Here is a 19,613-nt window from a genome sequence, read left to right on the forward strand (position 1 = left end):
TGAAGACTATAAACTCTCCATCGACCGTACGTGTGCGAAAAAATCATGTTCACGCTTCGTATGTATTCTTGCTTTATTTATTTGCAAAACTATTAATTTTATCATTTAAATATGTTGTTAAACAAATTTGTATAACATACAACCATCTATAACAAAATTAAACGCCCTTTTTCCTAAGAATGACCTTGCCTGAGATATAGCGATTGGAAATATATTAAAAAAAGATGATTTGAAATCTTTTGCAATCATTAAGGAGATATAGGAATATTCCGACAATATTATTTTATTTCAGTACAGGCATGGCCTTGGCACGGTAAAATGCAGTATTGAGCACAACATAGGACTAATAGTTATTTTTTGAATTACTACGCCAAAACAATTCATTCTTATTGTTCTTATGAATAAAAGGGTCTAAATTAATTATTTTAATGATTCCAAGCTCCTCATTTCTGCCACTATCATCCAATAAATTTCAGGTTGGTTGGAATTTGTTCGAAATAAAGAAAAAGCGCACATTAATATTAATCTTGAAATTAAAATAGTCTAATTTGTAATTCAATTTGTTGGATGCTGTTTCTACTGGTTATGGGCGGTCATATGGCTTACAATCAGGCGAACGGTAAGCTCATCTCATCATTCAAAGCAAAAAAAAAACTCAAATGTTTTTAAAAGGTTTTTTAAATATAATTACTTTCGAAGTAACTTGGATAAGCTCATCAAAAGAGTTTGACAATTTATCGAAATCAATAACAAGTCGTTCATGAATGTTCTTTATTTCCACTTATACAGCTTAAAGTATCACATGAATCCAAAACAATAATGAAAATAGGAATCTTAAGATATATGGGAAGATAAATTATTTTATTAATAGTGTTAAAACACTACTAGCTCTTCTTGTACAACAAAATGTACAGGATTTTGTTGAGATTATTAAATAAATGCCACATAATAAACTAACGTTAAATTACAACAACTTTGAAATGTTATAATAAAACAATAAGAATAAAGACAATATTAAAGTCCTTAAATTTAATGTAATGACAATATATTCACAAAGTAAAGTAATTTAGAGCCAAATTGTATATTTTGCTACATGATATGCAATTTTCACAAATTTATTATAGTACCACAGAAGAAAAACAATTTTGCCACTATTAAATCGTGTTGATTTTTACCGGGATTATGACTAATTTAGAATCAGGAATCACAAGAAAACAATTTGAGAAAATAAATATTCTATGTGCGATATATACAAAGTACATCTTTATTTATTTACTATCAATATCTATTGACTATATTATCATGCAAGTTTTAAAAACGACATACAATTGAAGTCCGTTAGCGGGAAGATTATAAGATTGTATAAAAAATTTCAGATACCTGCATTTTGAGTTTGAATCCTATCTGAAAACTGTATAGCTATATACATTTCCTAAGATTTTCTGAAGTGATATTATTTCATTCTTAATTTATCATACAGTGGAAAGGTATATTTTAAAATGAAAACAAACTCTGTGCCTGAGTGTGTGTTATTACAATATTCTAATATTGTACAACATGTTGTGTTATTGTACAATATTCTAATAAATTAAATATCCAACTAAATATTTTTATGATACCCTATCAGAGCACACCATAATGCCGACTCCACATACAGACAAATATTTGAACAAAGACTTTGCCAAACATTTGAACATAGTTTTTCCTGGACCTGCCACACAGGCTTTCCAAATAAATTCGGTCACAGTATTCATTCATTCATTCATTTTGTGGAAGCCTTACACTTGTACTACTTGTGAATATAATTATTTATTACATGTACCTATATAAAAATAAAATAAAAACTGCGATATAGAGCAAGATAACAGTTTACTCGTTATTCTGATCCAAGTGGCACTGACCAAATTTAAATTTTGATTGCTTTTACTTTTAGGTTTCCATCTAATCGGTTCTCCTTCAAGCAACTCTATAAAACTGAACTTTGTGTAAGTGTGGCAGGATATGCAAACCATTCAACTATGAACGCTTTGATGTGTGATCGAGAAACCGATACTGAATGCCAAATACGCAAACATTTAAACCAACTTTGCACAACTCCGCAAATACCCATGCTACACATGTGTTCAAATATTTTTGCTATGTGTGGCGCCGGCATAATATTAACTATTGGCCAATATATAAAAATAAATTATCCCGGTAAAAATCTTGATATATTTTTTGCATGATAACTTTTTGTAACTTCCCTGAACTACACATGCATATGTACTGGAAATGACCTACAGCATTTTTAAACGGTAAATGGATTATTATGTAATGACAGTCCAATTAATCTTATATAATGAGATCTTAATATGACAACATCCAGTGTGGCTAACTAAGTTACCATTAAACACCTAACATAGTTTACATACATTTATTATTATTACCACTTGAAATATGAATGTTGACATAAAATGTGGTATATTATAATAAGGGCATTATTACGTCATCATGAGGGCCCCTATTATATGAAGTGAGACAGACAGATCGTACGCACAATAGAATTGCAATATGGTTATTACATGTAATATTCAACTTTAACACATAAGTTCAGCATCTAATACATTCAGCCACAAGTATATTGTTTCTTAGATATTTGGCATATACACGAATCATTCCAATTATCTACGCATCATCTTATACACTATGATTTATATCTTATTCGCGAATAACATAGTATACAAATGTTGATACAAATTAAAACTGTATCCAAGTAGGAGTGATTAACACACACAGGGAATACTCGAACTAGAGCTGTGTCTACAAAATAAATAATGTTGTAGTACTAGCTCCCGATTTACGGAACTGACATAAAATATAAGGTATAAAGTGATAATTTGTGAGGCAAGGGAATATAACATCATGCATATTTACTTGTGGCTTTGCGAAAAAACAATTATAACACTATTGGAAATCCCTACCAATTACGTAACTTTTACCTTTTACAAAATAATAATTCTGGTATTTGACTGAGCACTATATATTTATTTCAGTAAAATTAAATAGGTACCTTCGTTGTACATGTACATCATACTACTCAGTTTAAATTGATTTTAAATACGAATGAGTGTTTTAACCGTATGTGATTGTTTCTGAATCAAGCACAAATATATACATATCAATATGAGACATAGTGGCATTATTAAATTACTAATCTTGCCAGTAAAAATCTATACCATAATATGAAAAGAATTAAAAAAATCCCAAAACATTATAATAAAAATAATAAAATGTAAAATTCGAAAACCATGTATCCAAAGTTGAATTATTTTTTTCTGGAAATAGTCCATAAAAGGATTTGTATAAAACAGTAAGAAAATTGTATAAGAAATTTATTAAATATTTACCTCTAGAAGAATGAATAAAATCGTAATTTATATAGGACCGAATTTATCTACAGAAAAAATATTTCATTTATTTTTTATCTAAGTATATTATTGATAAAGACGGCCAGTGTGTTCTGTGATTATTGTTAGAAAGAAAAAAGGCTCTTCGATAGTATTAAATGTGAATATTACCACAAATATAAATACTCGGTCTATATACCTACGAGAACTTACTGTTATAACCTTGGTTAAATTTTGCTACTTGTTATCTTACATCTTATAGTTATCGACAAACACTGAATAATATTGAGTTAATTAACAATGCGATGAGCGTTGCTTGCTTATTTATGAACCTACTATGGTAAAATGTTTCCATATTAAGGGTAAAATATTTTCAACGGTTGCAATAGATTGTACCAAGGAGTGTTATATATAGAATATAGTTTAACATTAATCAATAATGAATATACATTCACGGATAGATTATACCTTAGCTTAGTTTTCGTCTAACCAGCCACAGGGATACTTATATACATACTTATATACATTGGTATCAATCTGAAAGGCGGACTTCTAAGCAGTCCTTGCAGAATGGTAATGATATTGTTTTAGTTCTAGAGGTAATTATTACAAACAGGGAAATTATTTATAATACGAATTATAATGTAATATCTGTATGTAGTTGTATGTACTATGTTGCACAGATGCAACCCATACCCTAAGATTTATGCTGTAATGAATATTTTTGGTTTTTCGCTTTCTTTTACGCATTATTTCTGATCAAACTTTACTTATAATATGGCGCCGTCGACAAACCGCAATTTTCCAAATTGCTAATATACTACATCAGTTAATTAATTTCATGTTGCAAATCATATCATCTATTGTACAATATTAAATACTCAGATGCACAAATAACTACATTAAAATCTTACTTCATAATTATGCTAGAGCAATTAAAAATAATTATTTTGAATCACAGTTCCTATAATAATACACAAACGTTAAAAAACTAGTAGGTGACGGTTTAAAAAGTAAACATCGATAGGAAGATTGTATGTGGAAAAGACACTATGCATCCCACTAATAAACACTGTTTCACTGTTCTAAATACGGATTTGTCACTTTCGACCTCACATTAAATGTTCTTGGCGTGAAAGAAACAAGATGTTTAAAAATATTATAAGTAGGGATACTAATGCGGTGTAATTTCTAAGTTTTACTTATACGCCCAGACATAAAACAAATGCAATATTGGCAATATATTTACATTTTTTTATTATCCCATTAAAACAACACGAACATCGCCAATGAAGTTTTGACATGATAAAACAAATCATATTTTACCAAGTATTTCATATACGAAACGTCTGTTAAAATTAAATTTAACGATCACTAATATATATTTGGTAAATCATACATTGTAAAACATTTACAAAATAATAATGTAAACATACGCATACAATACCCCTCTAGAGAAACATGCATAAATTCATATCGCGTACACTACACATATATACAAATTCAGTCCATTAAAGAGTCACAAATTTAAAGCATAGTATATTTACATTATGTGAATAATCTTCATTGGGAAGATATAGAGAGCTCACTGCTAGAATAATGTGAAATAACATTTTTAATAAAACTGCTACCTTCAGTTATACTTATTTTATAATGAAGTGTCATTACTTCATTAAATTTCAGTCCGACACAAGAGATATCATAATCTCAGAATAGTTCATTGTCTTTGAGCTCATCATAATTATTGTGACAAGTTTATACTGTCAAAATCGAATATCCACACTTCCATGTTATGTGATGCATTACCCTCGTTTTACGTTGAAAGCTTCAATGAAGCGTCTTAGATCTCTTTGCTCTCTTCAAAGCTTTCGAGGTCCTCACCCATGGCAGCATGAAATCTCTGCAGAAAAAAAAAACAAATGCAAATCATTTATCAATGAGTTACTACTACACATCTTTGTAAGTCACAAAACTGTGTACCATTAATCATTTTCTGACGCTAAATAAGGGTATGGAAACAATATTGTGTTTAATTATCATTATATTAAATATCATGGAAGGCAGCAAAGTTTCTGAAGTATTATGAGATTTCACTTAAGATGTCGACTAAAGTGATTGGGACAATACATTGTTGAGCACAGTTTTATTACTCAAAGTACAAAAGATGTCATTTTTTACAAGGCAGGCTGGTGCTAGTATCAGCGTTATAGCTGTATGAGAACCGTAATCAAAATGTATTTTACAAATCATAATTTCTAAATACACATCATATTCCATTTCTCTTGAGGGTGGCAAAAACGGCTGTCAGTGGGTGCAACACCTAAGCAAATACCTGCATATAATCCGGTACCCAGTATACAAGTTTGTTTGTTTTTTATATTATTTAATATGCTACCATTCTCTTAAAATGTATACTTGCAATGTAATGTTAAATAAATAATTGACACTGGCCACCGAATCGCACAAAAACCAGAGACCATTAGAAAATCGCCTAGTTACCATCTAGTTAACGCTAAATGATAAAAGAATGTATGTCAATACCATATCCTAGCAATTGAATCATCATTAGAGTATACCATTCCCATATATGTTGCTGTTTTAGTGAATAATGTAAACGATTGTCGAAACATCTTGTTTACGGCTTCTGTTTGTTATACGCCTCTATGGTGTGAAGTCCGCCATATCGTGCAATGTATAAATATGCACTCACGTCTCCGGTAGAGCAGGTAGAATCTCCCCAAAAGCCATCACAGGGAGGGAATCCGTAATCTCGATAAAACGGGCATCCCTCTGAGGCTGCGGCCATATCGTATAGATCGAAGGCTGTTGGTATGCTGGGGAGGCACTCCCGCCGCACCAAGAGTCCCTCTGTCTCAGCCGAAGTCTCTCCACATGTCTCTGCTCCCGTACTCGACGCATGTGCCACCTGTAAGCAAAGAAAATCACAATTAATAAATCAAGTACGACATCCATCATGATATGGAAGGCGTATTCAAGCTAGAAGTTGTCCACTTCTTTTGCGTTATTCGTTAAAAAAATCGTTATGTGGCATCCTACATTGTCTTAGTTAGAAAATTCTATGCGCAATATTTCCACTAATGCCTTACATTATGTATTACAAAATGCTTTTGTATATTTACTGCCTCAGAGAAAGCTAATAACTACTGATTATATTTTTAATAATGATCTTTTTTACCAGCATCACATATACTTATCACAATATACACATACAGGATGAAATTTTATCATAAAACAAATATAAACAAATTAGATAGACAGACAAGTAAAATTCGTTCCGTGATGAATAAATTTTATTTGCATGCCATGGTCATCAGCTAAATGTATAGGTACTGAAGCAATTGGAAAAAAAATCTCACTGACATGACATATTTTATTCCATTCCTTCTCCAAGTTATATTCAAGCTAAATTCAAAGCATCTCTTATATAATATACCTATATATTTCCTGGTCTATCTGGCTTTGCTCGCGTGATTATTTAATACTGTCAAAGATATTTATTAGTTTAAAGTAGTACTTGCAAAAAAATACAATTTTTAAAAATAATCACGTCTAAAATCAAATATCGATATTTCTTTTTATTATTTTTAATGACGAGATGATCTTGTTGTTCACTTGATGATAATCGACATAACCACCTATAAACAGTAGAAACATCATGTAACACCTTGAATTCCAAAGTATTATTTAGTATACCACTGCGCTCGTCATCCTGAGATATGAAATGTTAAGTCTTATTATATTCCAGGTGTTACCCTATATACTACAATGTTCTTTAAACCGAAATACAACAGTGACTATACACTGCTGCTTGGCGGCAGAAATAGACATGGCGGTGTTACCTACCCAAGCGGACGATGTTAGATTCTATAAAGATTAATAAAAATATAAGATTTTTTACGTACGCCCTAAACTGCCCTTTCGACTATTTTTATCATCTCCATCCAATGGTTGTCTGGTAGAGATCGCCTCGAGCGATAAGACCGCCATTTGTACCACCAATGTTTAAATAATTTCCATCCTATGTATACATATTTGTTTTGGTTTTTTAATACTTATGGTGTAAAATAAAGTTTTAAATAAATAAAATAATAATACCAGCCTTTATTGTATAATATGTAAGTATTCCTACTGTAACCCACTATAGAACAAAGGCCTCTTTTATAATTATGAGAGTTTAAGCGTTGGTCCACCCGTTTTGAAACGTGTCCAAAAGAGGAAGATTGAACTATTTGTCATATTTATTTTTGTTATGTTTAATAATATCAGCCCTATCTATACTATTATATAAAGCTGAAGAGTTTGTTTGTTTGTTTGTTTGAACGCGCTAATCTCAGGAACTACCGGTCCAAACTGAAAAATTCTTTTTGCGTTGGATAGCCCTTTGTTCGTGGAGTGCTATAGGCTATATATCATCACGCTATACCCAATAGGAGCGGGGCAGTAATGGCTAATCTCAGGAACTACCGGTCCAAACTGAAAAATTCTTTTGCGTTGGATAGCCCTTTGTTCGTGGAGTGCTATAGGCTATATATCATCACGCTATACCCAATAGGAGCGGGGCAGTAATGGCTAATCTCAGGAACTACCGGTCCAAACTGAAAAATTCTTTTTGCGTTGGATAGCCCTTTATTCGTGGAGTGCTATAGGCTATATATCATCACGCTATACCCAATAGGAGCGGAGCAGTAATGGCTAATCTCAGGAACTACCGGTTTCAACTGAAAAATTCGTTTTGTGTTGGATAGCCCTTTATTTGTGGACCGCTATAAGCTATATATCATCACGCTATGACCAATAGGAGCGGAGCAGTAATGGCTAATCTCAGGAACTACCGGTCCAAACTGAAAAATTCTTTTTGCGTTGGATAGCCCTTTGTTCGTGGAGAGCTATAGGCTATATATTATCACGCTATATTCAATAGGAGCGGAGCAGTAATGGCTAATCTCAGGAACTACCGATTCGAACTGACAAAAATATTTTTGTGTTGAATAGTCCTTTGTTTGTGGAGTGCTCATAGTTATATGTCATAACGCTATGACCAATAGGAGCGGAGCAGTAATGGCTAATCTCAGGAACTACCGGTTTCAACTGAAAAATTCGTTTTGTGTTGGATAGCCCTATATTTGTGGACCGCTATAAGCTATATATCATCACGCTATGACCAATAGGAGCGGAGCAGTAATGGCTAATCTCAGGAACTACCGGTTTGAACTGAAAAAATCTTTTTGTGTTGGATAGCCCTTTATTCCTGGAGTGCTATAGGCTATGACCAATATCATCATGCTATGACCAATAGGAGCGGAGCAGTAATGAAACATGTTGCAAAAACGGGGAAAATTATGAGTTTTGAGAGCTTCCGTTGCCTGCGCTGCGTAAACGGTTAAAGTTATGCAATAATGATGTATGACGGGATTGTTTCACTTAAAAGTTCTAAATAATATAACAAAGTCCCCCGCTGCATCTGTCTACCTTAACGTGTTAAACTCAAAAACTACCTAACGTATTAAGATGAAATTTGGTATGGAGACAGTTTGAGACCCTGGGAAGAACATAGGCTCCCGGGAAACTACTATTTTTATAACGGAAAACTTTAGCCTGAATAACTTTATAACGCGGGCGGAGCCGCGAGCAAAAGCTAGTATTATATACTTTCCCACAGTTGGGCACGGGCCTCCCCTTCTAAGTGAGAAGGATTAGGCCTTAGACCACCACGCGGGCCTAGTGCGGATTGGAAGACTTCACACACCCACGAAAATTCCTATAGAGAATTTCTCAGGTATGCAGGATTCCTCACCATGTTTTCCTTCACCGTTAAAGTTGTTGTTACGTATGTTTAGCGATTATTTCTTACCTCATGGTCCGATTTAAAAGATTATTTTGAATTCGACTGCGTATAGCTTTAGAGTGGTCCCATTTTAACTTTATTTGTATTGGACCTTCAACTTCGAAAATGCAGAGGGAATACCTCAAAATTAAATAAGATGAAGATGATTCTTATCATTTTTATGTAACTAACAAAAAAGCAAAAAATAAAGATTTTACAAAAGAAAAACTACTACAATCAAAAAGTATATCCTACAATTTACATAAAAATAGATAGAAGTAATATAATTTTCTTTTCAATTCGACTTTTTATGTTTATATCCATTTTAAATATTTTTTCGAGTCGGCGCCCATTTAAAGTTGTCAGATACACTAAGTACCATACAAATATACAAAATGATTAATTTAATTACACATACACATTAAAACACGAATTATAAATAAGAAATTGCTTCTGTGTGTGGAGTTTAATTATTTTCTAGATTGTAGTGGTTTTTAAAGTTGGTTTTTCTTTACTTAATAATAACAATTGAGTGTTGAAAAACTTAAAATATCTCCAAATATCAACCTAGTTGTTTCAACGGTTTAGATTCTATACTGTTTATACCATACATTAAATAAAAAAATATATATCTAATTCATCATCTTCATTGCCAAGATTCATATAATTTCTATATTTGATAACAGCACGACTAGACAAATTCTCCTGTTATCCACATTAAGTGAGCCATCACTTATTTACAGGTTGTTAAAAATATATTATCCTATACCGATTCTATTCAAGGTAATTTCAATAAACACATTCATATAAAATGTGATCACAAATGGTCCAGTGGTTAATTTTTTTCCATTTTTGACCTTTATTTTAATAGTTCGACATGTTCCCATATCAAATTTCACTGTAATTGTTTCAAAGATTTATTTCTCTCCAGTTTTATCCCCTTAGTTAAGGTTTTTACAAAAACCGGTCAAGCGCGAGTTGCTCTTGCGCAACGGGGGTTCCGAAAAAACTTGTAGGTCAAAACTCGAAAAACTTAGACTTGCACGGTTATTACACCAACCGCTAATAAGATTTTGATACTGAAAACTTTGTTTCGTGTATTGAAAAAAAAATAATAATCTTAATTTAAATCTAAGAAAATAATTCCACACAGTTTCTCAAATTAGGCTGAGCCTGTGTCTTGTAAAATCAATTAATTTTAAAGTAAATTCATTTATTAAGCGCGAGTTAGAGAGCGTGCGTGCGTGTGCGTGCACATGTGAAAAATTAAGTGTGAAGAAGAGAGTTTAAGGGAATATCATGTGGTAATGGGGTTAATATACATAGATGTGCAGTTGTCTAATTCTGGATTTTGCAGTGCAGAAGAGATTTTACAGTGTACCACTGTGAGCCAATCACAATATTTTCAGTCTCCTCATAGTTGAGATTAAAGTACGTATTTAAGGATTTTAGTATTTTCCTTTACATGTGCTGTAAGACACTTCTTGCAAACTTTTCACGATTCTACGATAACGGAAAGTACCCCACACTTTTGATTCTATTATAAAATTGTAAAATATACGACATAAACGGTCATGTCTTTTGATCGCGTTCACTTCCAAGTTTGCTTTTTTACAGCAGATATATACTTAAGACCTGGGTATTTGTTGACCAACTTGACACCTTTACGCGTTTCTGAAGGAAAGGGTCCTGACAAATAAATAAACAACAAACAACAAAGTAATGCTATAAAGGTTCAGTTTGTCCATCCAAAAAAAAATATTTCGCATATTTATTTACATGGTTCAAGATGGCGCTTTACGAAATTTCATTTCCAACGCTTTAAGGTGGTAGCTCAAGGTCCATTTTCATACATTTTGTTTCGGCTTTAATCTGGGTAATTAAACAAGTATTGGCAAGTAAAGAATTTAAATTCACGTCTAGTTAGTGATTAGTTCTCGCAGTTGAAAGAAAAACGTAAAAATAATTAATAATCATGGATATTTCGGCCTTTAAAATTTAATATGACGAAATTTTAAAGGCAGAAATATCCATGATTATTATTTATTTTTACATTTTTCTTTCAACTGCGAGAACTAATCACTAACTAGACGTGAATTTAAATTCTTTACTTGCCAATACTTGTTTAGTTACCCAATTAAAAAAAATGGTATGTTTTCCCCACTGTAATCCCACAAGGTTAGGGTTGGTAACAAATTAATATTTCTATTTTTTTTTACTAATTATTTCCGAATCCAAACACGATCAACCCTTTACAGGTTGATATTTTTACTGATTAGCACATACAGCTTAACACATATCTTGTTTTCATCGTGGGCCGCGTCAAAAACATCTTACTGATGTAGAAATGGGAATTTTCGTGAAGATCTTATGATGAAAGAAGTAAGACAATACATACACGGTCAAGATATTTTGACCTATAGCCTTCTGTTATTACGGGAAAGGTTATTTTAACAGGCATGGCAGAGCCTACATGACAACATGATCTAGTAAAATACCATATTATTTTTTTTAGTTATTATTCATCATCGAAATTAGTTTCTTTTTTTTATTAAAACCATATTTTGGAATATTACCATTTCAGATTTAAGATTATTATTAAAGAAAAAGTATATTCAATCCGAACCCACAGTACGTCTTACCGCACACAACCCTATTTTACTAGAACATAACAAGTAGCAAAATGCTACAAAATTATTTTCTAATGTTAAAGACCCCGATAACAATCGCAGAAAGTGTGCTGAACGTTGGCAATTATTATTCTGCAAATAACTACGCAGATTTTTACGTATAATAAAAGGGTGATAAAAGTACATTATATACTTTATTCGTCTTATACGTAATATATTGTTACTTATTTCATTTGACTAATCACGTAACGTAATTCATCTCATTAAAATATGGCTTATTAAACATTTACATCCTGTATATGCATTGATCTTGTAAATTCTAACAATACATCGACACTACCACATAACATGAAAATAAAAACATAGATAACTCTAATGCTTACAGACAATTGACAACGATAACATGTAATAATGAGTACAAACGGCAATCAATTTTACCTGAGCTGTCTCCGTTCCTCCGCTTCGAGCTTTTGGTGCCTCTTTTCGAAAACTTTGTCGTCTAGATTCTCCGTGCCCTCAAGAGTGTAGCAACTCGTGTACGGCTTCTCCCTCCATCTGGGTACCTAAGGTAATGTAAATCATATAATGCGAAAACAAGGGGGCAAATAAATAGAACGTGGGAAACAAATTAATGGCCTTTAACTTAATCATGTTTACTATAACACACATTGCATTAATTTATTGTCATGGATGAATTATACGATTGCATATGACATTGCATAGAACAATAATCGAAATATTATGATATACCTTTAGTCTATATTTATGATATAATCACACTGCTAAAATTCCAAAGAAAGTCAGAACTTCATAATGCTTTTTTCTCTTAAGGTTGGCATTAATTTCTGCGTTTCGATTTACCAAATATATAAAAATGAACAAAAGCAAACAAAACTAGCTCTTATATTTAAATGACTCAGTCATCAGCTTATGCTGTTATTGATTACATGAAGTATGCCAGGGTATACTTAGGGGGCCAACGAGAATATTGTCATTTTTGATATGTTCACAAATCTAATATATTCAATAAATAATACAGAACTGAACCGCTTTTTGAGTCAGATTATTAAATAGTTTTAAAAAAGTTCTAAAGGGACGCGTTTTGAAAACGGTGCTTGAAATTTAATAATAGCAACCAGTACAATTACACCATTAAGCTTTAATTAATAAATGTTAAAAAATATGATTATTTTAATTGTAGGCCACAGTTCTTGGGTGATAAACAAAATATAAAAGATAAGTGTGATCAAGCCAAAAAAGCGAAAACAATTTAAAATGACAAAAGCGGTTCTACAGTATCTTACAGTAGAAACAAAAGAAATTTCGATAGTCCATACTTTCAAAAAGAAAATTCCAGTCTTATTTTGTAACTTCTGGTTTTCTAAATCAAGAAAAAATTAGTTAACATTGTATAACATCAATTTCATGCAATTCGCACCATTGCATCAGCAAACAAATATTGTTTGCACCGCAATGGTTTTATGCTATAACTACACATTTATATTTTGTGTAAACATATGTACGTACTTCGACAGTAGAAGCCTTGGGGTCTTCAGTAGGGTCAATATCTTCAAACTTAATGTCTGGGTCCAGTCCCAAGTACCAGGATAGATCAGGATCGCCCATCAACGTGTGATATGGCTTTGAGGTCATCATGCCGGGTACAGCTGGCTTTTTGCCTCGGGAAACAGCTAATCATGAAAAACAAATAATTGTTATATTATCATTCTTATTTTCTCCTATTCGTCATTCTAATTCTATTCTATACCCTTCACCTACAATTTTTTGAACAACAAATGTTTACTTCCTCCTTTCGTTTCTTTTCCTTCCTAGATCAAACTTTAATTGGTCTAAACTTACATGCTAAACTGCACTAACCCTATTTTTATCGTAAATATTATTTATTTATTTAATATTTGGGAAACAAACAGAAAATATCAAATATAAATAATAAAAGAATATGTTACAGAATCCAGCGAAGTTTCCACTAATAAATAACACAGGTATGGAAAGAGTGAACAATAACATTAATTGAAATACAATGAAATAAAGGTAACAAAAAAAAAAACTTAAATAAAATTATGCATAAATTATCAATATTATTTTTGTGTATGATATTTTCTATTCGTTTATTTTTGCAACATTTATGGATATTAATGTAATTAACTTATAATACATCTCATATAAATGTTTGAAATGTTTATAACGTCAACCATTTTCACCTACAGAATTTTCTTTACTTAATACATTGAAATAGAAAATAGATTAAACATTTCTCTTTGATATATTCTTACTTACCTTTTCCTTTAACTGGCTTTGGTTTAGGTGCAGCCTGCTTTGGCGTAGGGTCACGTTTCGCCTTAGTAACTCCTGTGGCGGACATTGCACGTTTCCTGCCACGTTTGCTTTCAGTACCACGTTTGAAATCCACTGCCTCAGGCTATAATAGTTATCAAATAAAAAATATTAATCGTTATGGATGAAAACCCCTTCAAACTATCCCATTTTTTAATTAACATACATATTTATGATACTTACTGAAGCAAAATCTGGAATGGCACTAAGGCCAGATCCACCAGGTGCTTCTGGACTTAATAAGCTTGTGGTTCGTGCACCTCGCTGTTTCGATTTATCAGGGTTATTGTTTTCCGTTATTGGAGTAAAATCCACCGGATTCAAGGTGTCCAAATTCAATGGAGAATCGGCATTAAATAAATCTTGGAATTCTACCGAATCCAACCCAGGGAGAATACTTGTGGCTAAGTTGCTGGAGTTTTCGCCATAAGAAAAATCACATAAGCTTGTCTCATTACCAGTTTTACTGGTACTAAACATTTGCCAATCTAGATCTGGCTCACTTTTCACTAAATCCATATCCGGCTCTCCTTCCATAAGAGTCTTTGGTAACTCTTTTTTTGGCTCAGGTACAAAGGTGCTAGATAAACTATATCTTTCGACCTTTGGTTTGATCAGCGGCTTAGTTGTTGTTTCTGGTATTGCCGGGTCATAAATGCGACGTGTACTCGTAGCCGTAGATGGATTATCACTGGACAGTTTCATTCTCCCATGATGTGATTTTTGTAACATAAGTTTTGGGATTGGCGATTGTTCTCTCATGTCAGCCTCACCAAGCTGGTACGGATCTTCCCCCGTAGGCGTAGTATCAATCAATTGTAGTCTATCTGATAATGATCCTGTGAACTGAGTCGTTTTTTTTGGAATGGTTGATCTTGATTTTCCATATGTATTTACTTTATTTTTCTTATTAACGCTATAATTGCGATCAAAACTTTTTTCGTCTTCAAACATTTTACCTGAAAAAATATCAATTTGAATGAAAACAAATCCAAACATAAAGATCAATAACAAAAAAAGGGTCATTTTATTCAACTCTTACTTGTGTCTGGCATTTCTACTTTGGGTGTGGTATTGCGCGACATGCGGCTTAGGCTTCCAATGCCTGAGGTCCGCCTTCGGTTTCTTTGTATCTTCTGGATAACGGGGTTGCCGCTGTATGAAACAAAATATGTGTAACATGTAGATTCATATTAATTAAACCAAATCACGAAATATGTTATGATTTTTATAATGCCAATATATTGTTTACCTGTTGGATGTCACAGTATAGAGCGGCTCCGGACGGGGCTCCGGTTTCGCGCTCTCTTTTTTAACATAGGAACGCTTGTTCTCAATCATGGTGAAATTGTCGCAATTCAAATTGCTATCCAATATTGACATAGACGGCACAGCCCAATCAGTAGGCAGAAAGCTAGTTACATCTGAACAAAAAGAAATTATATTCTTACTATCTAATGCACTTAATTTCTTAAGAAATGATATTTTCTATTTTCCTAAACTTCCATCCAAAACTTGATTTTGATTGCCTATCTAAGTTCACGTTGTTTCCAACTGTGCATTTTTTATGGATAAAAGTTTGCTTTTTTACTATTCTAAATCCAGGCCTTAGTTTCATCTGTGTGCCAAATTTAAGTCGCATCATAACCAAGCTTTATAGGTTAACTTAAATAACAAACGTCCAAACATCCAAACATACACACATCTTCACTTTCACATTTTTATAATGAACAAAATATAACGAGCAGAAGAGACAGGGCTTACCCGATTCTGAGCTCCTTGTTATGTCAACAGAATTGTTGGTAAATGCTTTTGATTTATTGATATCACTGTTAAAGATGTACGAGTTTGTTTGGCTGTCTGGCAATAATAGCTCAGTAAAACTATTAAACATAATCTGAAAAAAAAAAAACAATGACTTCACTTTAATACTCTTGTTATGATAATTAATAATTATCATATTGATGCATTGACCTAACAATACTTGCCAATTTTAGAGTTAAATTGTAACTAAGGATATGGCTGTACAGACACACAAAAAGACTGCTCATTTTTTATTTCATCCCACATACTTATAAATTTTTTAGGGTATTATTAGTAAAAACATAGTTATTGTACAAGTATAACTAATTGATTAGTATATAGAAGACATATTGAATTATTTTGTTGTTTGTCAATACAGGGATTATTTTACCATATAACATACCTGTGAAGATGGGGATGGTTCGGTTTTTACAACCGTTGATGTAGCTGTTGTGGGAACAACATTCACTAATGGTGGAGGATTGACACTTTGTCTTTGATTCGCTGGAGCTTTTTTGTCCATACGATTCAGTTTAGTTTTAAGCTGAAATAAAGAATATTCTTAAGAGGATGTGTAAACTAGTGCAGATTATAGCTGCACCACATTCGCGAATTATTAAGCAGCATAGCATATGAGGTCTGTATAAAATAAATAAACTTAACACAAAATGTTCATTTGGTCTTTGTTTTAATATTACTACACTTTAAACATAGAATGCCCAGCAATTCAGCCAATATTTATACCAAATTAGTAAAATGAACATACACCACACACTCTCATTTTGGAAATACATCAGTAGCAATAGAGAAAATATTATTTTCGTCACAGCAAATTTACCGTGTGCACAATGTAATAACAGATCATACTATGAAATATTTTATTGAAATAAAGCTGTAAGGGGAGAAGGGGTGGCGCTGCAGGGTGCGATGCGCCCACATTGCGCCCACTCGCCTCCCAACCCCCACCACCCAGCACCTATTCCTCTTATTTACTTAGTGCTCTGAACGAGATATAAAATTGGTTACACTCTTCTTTGATAATTTAATGAATAATAATAATAATGAATTTGTAATTTTCTATAATTTATAGTTTTTGACTATTGATAGAAAAAAAAATGAAACAGGAACCAAAAATAAAACAAATATTAACATCAGCACAGCCATATGTAATATAGTTAGTACAATTCGCAAAATATGATCACTAGCATTGCTGCTATGCTCTTTATAAATACTCACATTGCATTTTTAAAAGTATGACAAGAATATCCTATTTTCATTAGCATTTGCTTTAACGCAGCTGAGATCAAATGTGCAGGACTATAATAAAGATATATTTTTTTAAATAAATATAGTATATCTATTGTGTAATAAGTTTTCAATAAGATACTGTTTATGACTTGTCATTACAAAATACCATTTTTGTTTATTTCCACCACAATAGCAACTTAGCATTTATGCAAATAAGATGGAACGCAAAGATTATAGATTATATTAGAACACAAACTTTAATAATGATGATCTATTTTACCAATATGATAAATGTGGAACTTTGTGATGATATTGCAATGTTAGTTTAAAATAACTATGGAAACTATAAAATGGATTTGGTTAAATTTGGCACACAGTTAGTACATTGGTTATATTTTACTCTGGAAAGACACAGTTGAAATTTTACTTATGGAATTATTTTATATGAAGCTGAAGTCATAATCTGTACATATTATTATATGAAATATGAACATAAATAAATAAGCAGCAGATTTATTTTTTTTGCATATAATATAATAAGAAAGCTTAAGGCCCTAATTACCAAACTTATGTATTATTGACTCGACCTCAATCCTAGTATTAGACATCATCTTTTTGAAAGAGAGTGATCATTTTGATACCAGCAATTAATATTAAGTCAACTTGATAATGTCAACTTAACAGTAGAGACATTTAAATAGAAAAATAAGATATGTCATCTTATTTTTCTCTTTATACTACTAGGGCTTTCTTATTTAACATTTGTATAATTCAAGAATTCTTGATACTATAGCAAAAAAAAGAGATTTGGTAAGGTTATAAAAGATAAGGAAATAATAACTTTGTTTTAACAGAGATTAGCCAAAAATCAACAGAGCATAGTATTAGTTGCTAGTATCAGCTTATAATATATTGCGTTTTATAATTTATCATTTTGACTGAAAGGTAACTAATGCAGTGCATTGCATTATTTCAAAAGGTTCCTTTGTTTGACAAAAAGCTTTGTTGTTTATAAATAAATTAGGGGTTTAAGAAGCCGAAACTGTGATTAAATATATGTAATTTATATCAGCAAGGTAACAAAATTAATAAGTAATCATATAATTGAGTTTGGCAATTATGCAATATGCAAATTATAATTTATTTTTAAGTTATTGAATACAAACTACTATTAATAAACAGTAATATTTAGGATTTCTTAACAAAGTTAAAGTATGATAATTAAAATTTTATTTATAAAAAGTATAAACTATCTAAGCACCATATCACGGGTAGTTGTCAATATATATATAGACAAATTATTGCCTTTTAATCTTTATCATTTTTAATTTATATACTTCCATGAAATCCCTTTTGTAAAGCTGCAATTACGATTATATACATCATAGGCGATGGTACAATATAGGTAACTTGCATAGGTAAATATTGCATCAGTAAGATTTTTATTTTTTAGGGGAATGTGATAATATAATAATAAAAATCTTTATTTGGCACAACATTAAATGACAAAATAATGCACACACAAATGTTAATACTTAATGTGTTGATTAATACTTTTTATTTTGTATATATCGCTCAATTTGGACATTTTAGTCAGTTCTGCAGTATTGTATTGTCATTGATGCCACGTTTGTTACCAACAAAGCTATTTTTATGTTGCAAGTTACTTTCTCCTTTTCATAATCAATCCAAACTTCTGAATGAATTTTACCTAGTCTTCATTGTGAATCATTTTGATGGTTGGGTAAATCAATCCAACCCTTTTTATTCATTTAACTTTTTTGTCATAATAGTTTTCTTACAGTAGAAAAAGCTACTTACTGTATCATTCTCTTGTTTCAATGCTTGATACACCTTCTCTCTCTTTGTCATTAAATCATTCTGCTGCTGAATCAAATCCAGGTGGTAGATAAGTAGTTCCTTCAACTTCTTATTTTGGCTTTCAGCAGCGGTGAGTTTGGTTGAAAGCTGGTTCACTTCAGGACTGGGGCTCACTAACAAATCCTTTTCTTCTTCAACGACACAATGAGTAGATATCTCAACCTCCTTGTCGAGCTGAAGCGTTTGCCTCCGATCCGAACTATCAGAATGGCAAGCGTATATATGGTCGAATGGGAAGCTTAACAACGAGTCTTTTGTGTCCAATTGATTAAGAGTAGGCAAATCAGTCGCGAAACTCACCAAATTACTTTCATTTACACTACTACGATTGTTCATTTTTATAGGGAACCAACCGTAAGTCACTGATGACGAGCCTGCCGGCTGTCAAACGTTGAGTGTCCCGACACTACCCTTTTGTTCGTTTCATTACAACTGCTAGTCTGAAACTCACTGCACTAACTAGTA

At 32.1% G+C, this 19,613-nt stretch overlaps 1 protein-coding gene across 2 annotated transcripts; it reads right to left on the minus strand.

Moving 5' to 3' along the window:
* Positions 1-757: 757 nt before the first annotated feature.
* LOC115444927 lies at positions 758-19,484 on the minus strand. Of its 2 annotated transcripts, none has more exons than XM_030170925.2 (11): positions 19,089-19,484; positions 16,423-16,563; positions 15,981-16,113; positions 15,469-15,640; positions 15,259-15,371; positions 14,400-15,175; positions 14,160-14,301; positions 13,389-13,552; positions 12,300-12,424; positions 6,097-6,312; positions 758-5,286 (listed from the first exon to the last, which is right to left on the minus strand). In XM_030170925.2, exons 1-11 carry the CDS (start codon positions 19,482-19,484, stop codon positions 5,214-5,216), a joined length of 2,451 nt encoding a protein of 816 aa, XP_030026785.1. In that variant the 3' UTR covers positions 758-5,213. The 2 variants fall into 2 exon arrangements, 1 of the variants encoding a protein (XP_030026785.1); XR_003938772.2 differs by having other exon boundaries at positions 5,124-5,286; positions 12,300-12,416.
* Positions 19,485-19,613: the final 129 nt, after the last annotated feature.

This window comes from Manduca sexta, chromosome 27, assembly GCF_014839805.1.
Source record: "Manduca sexta isolate Smith_Timp_Sample1 chromosome 27, JHU_Msex_v1.0, whole genome shotgun sequence".
Taxonomy (NCBI): domain Eukaryota; kingdom Metazoa; phylum Arthropoda; class Insecta; order Lepidoptera; family Sphingidae; genus Manduca; species Manduca sexta.

Bases quoted from the DNA above. Each gene is read 5' to 3' on its own strand.
- LOC115444927 (XM_030170925.2), bottom strand. From the start codon at position 19,484: ATGAACAATCGTAGTAGTGTAAATGAAAGTAATTTGGTGAGTTTCGCG. The intron at 15,641-15,980 runs GTAAGCCCTGTC...CTTTTTGTTCAG, and splicing joins AACAAGGAGCTCAGAATCGG to ATGTAACTAGCTTTCTGCCT. The intron at 15,372-15,468 runs GTAAACAATATA...TGTTTCATACAG, and splicing joins TATACTGTGACATCCAACAG to CGGCAACCCCGTTATCCAGA.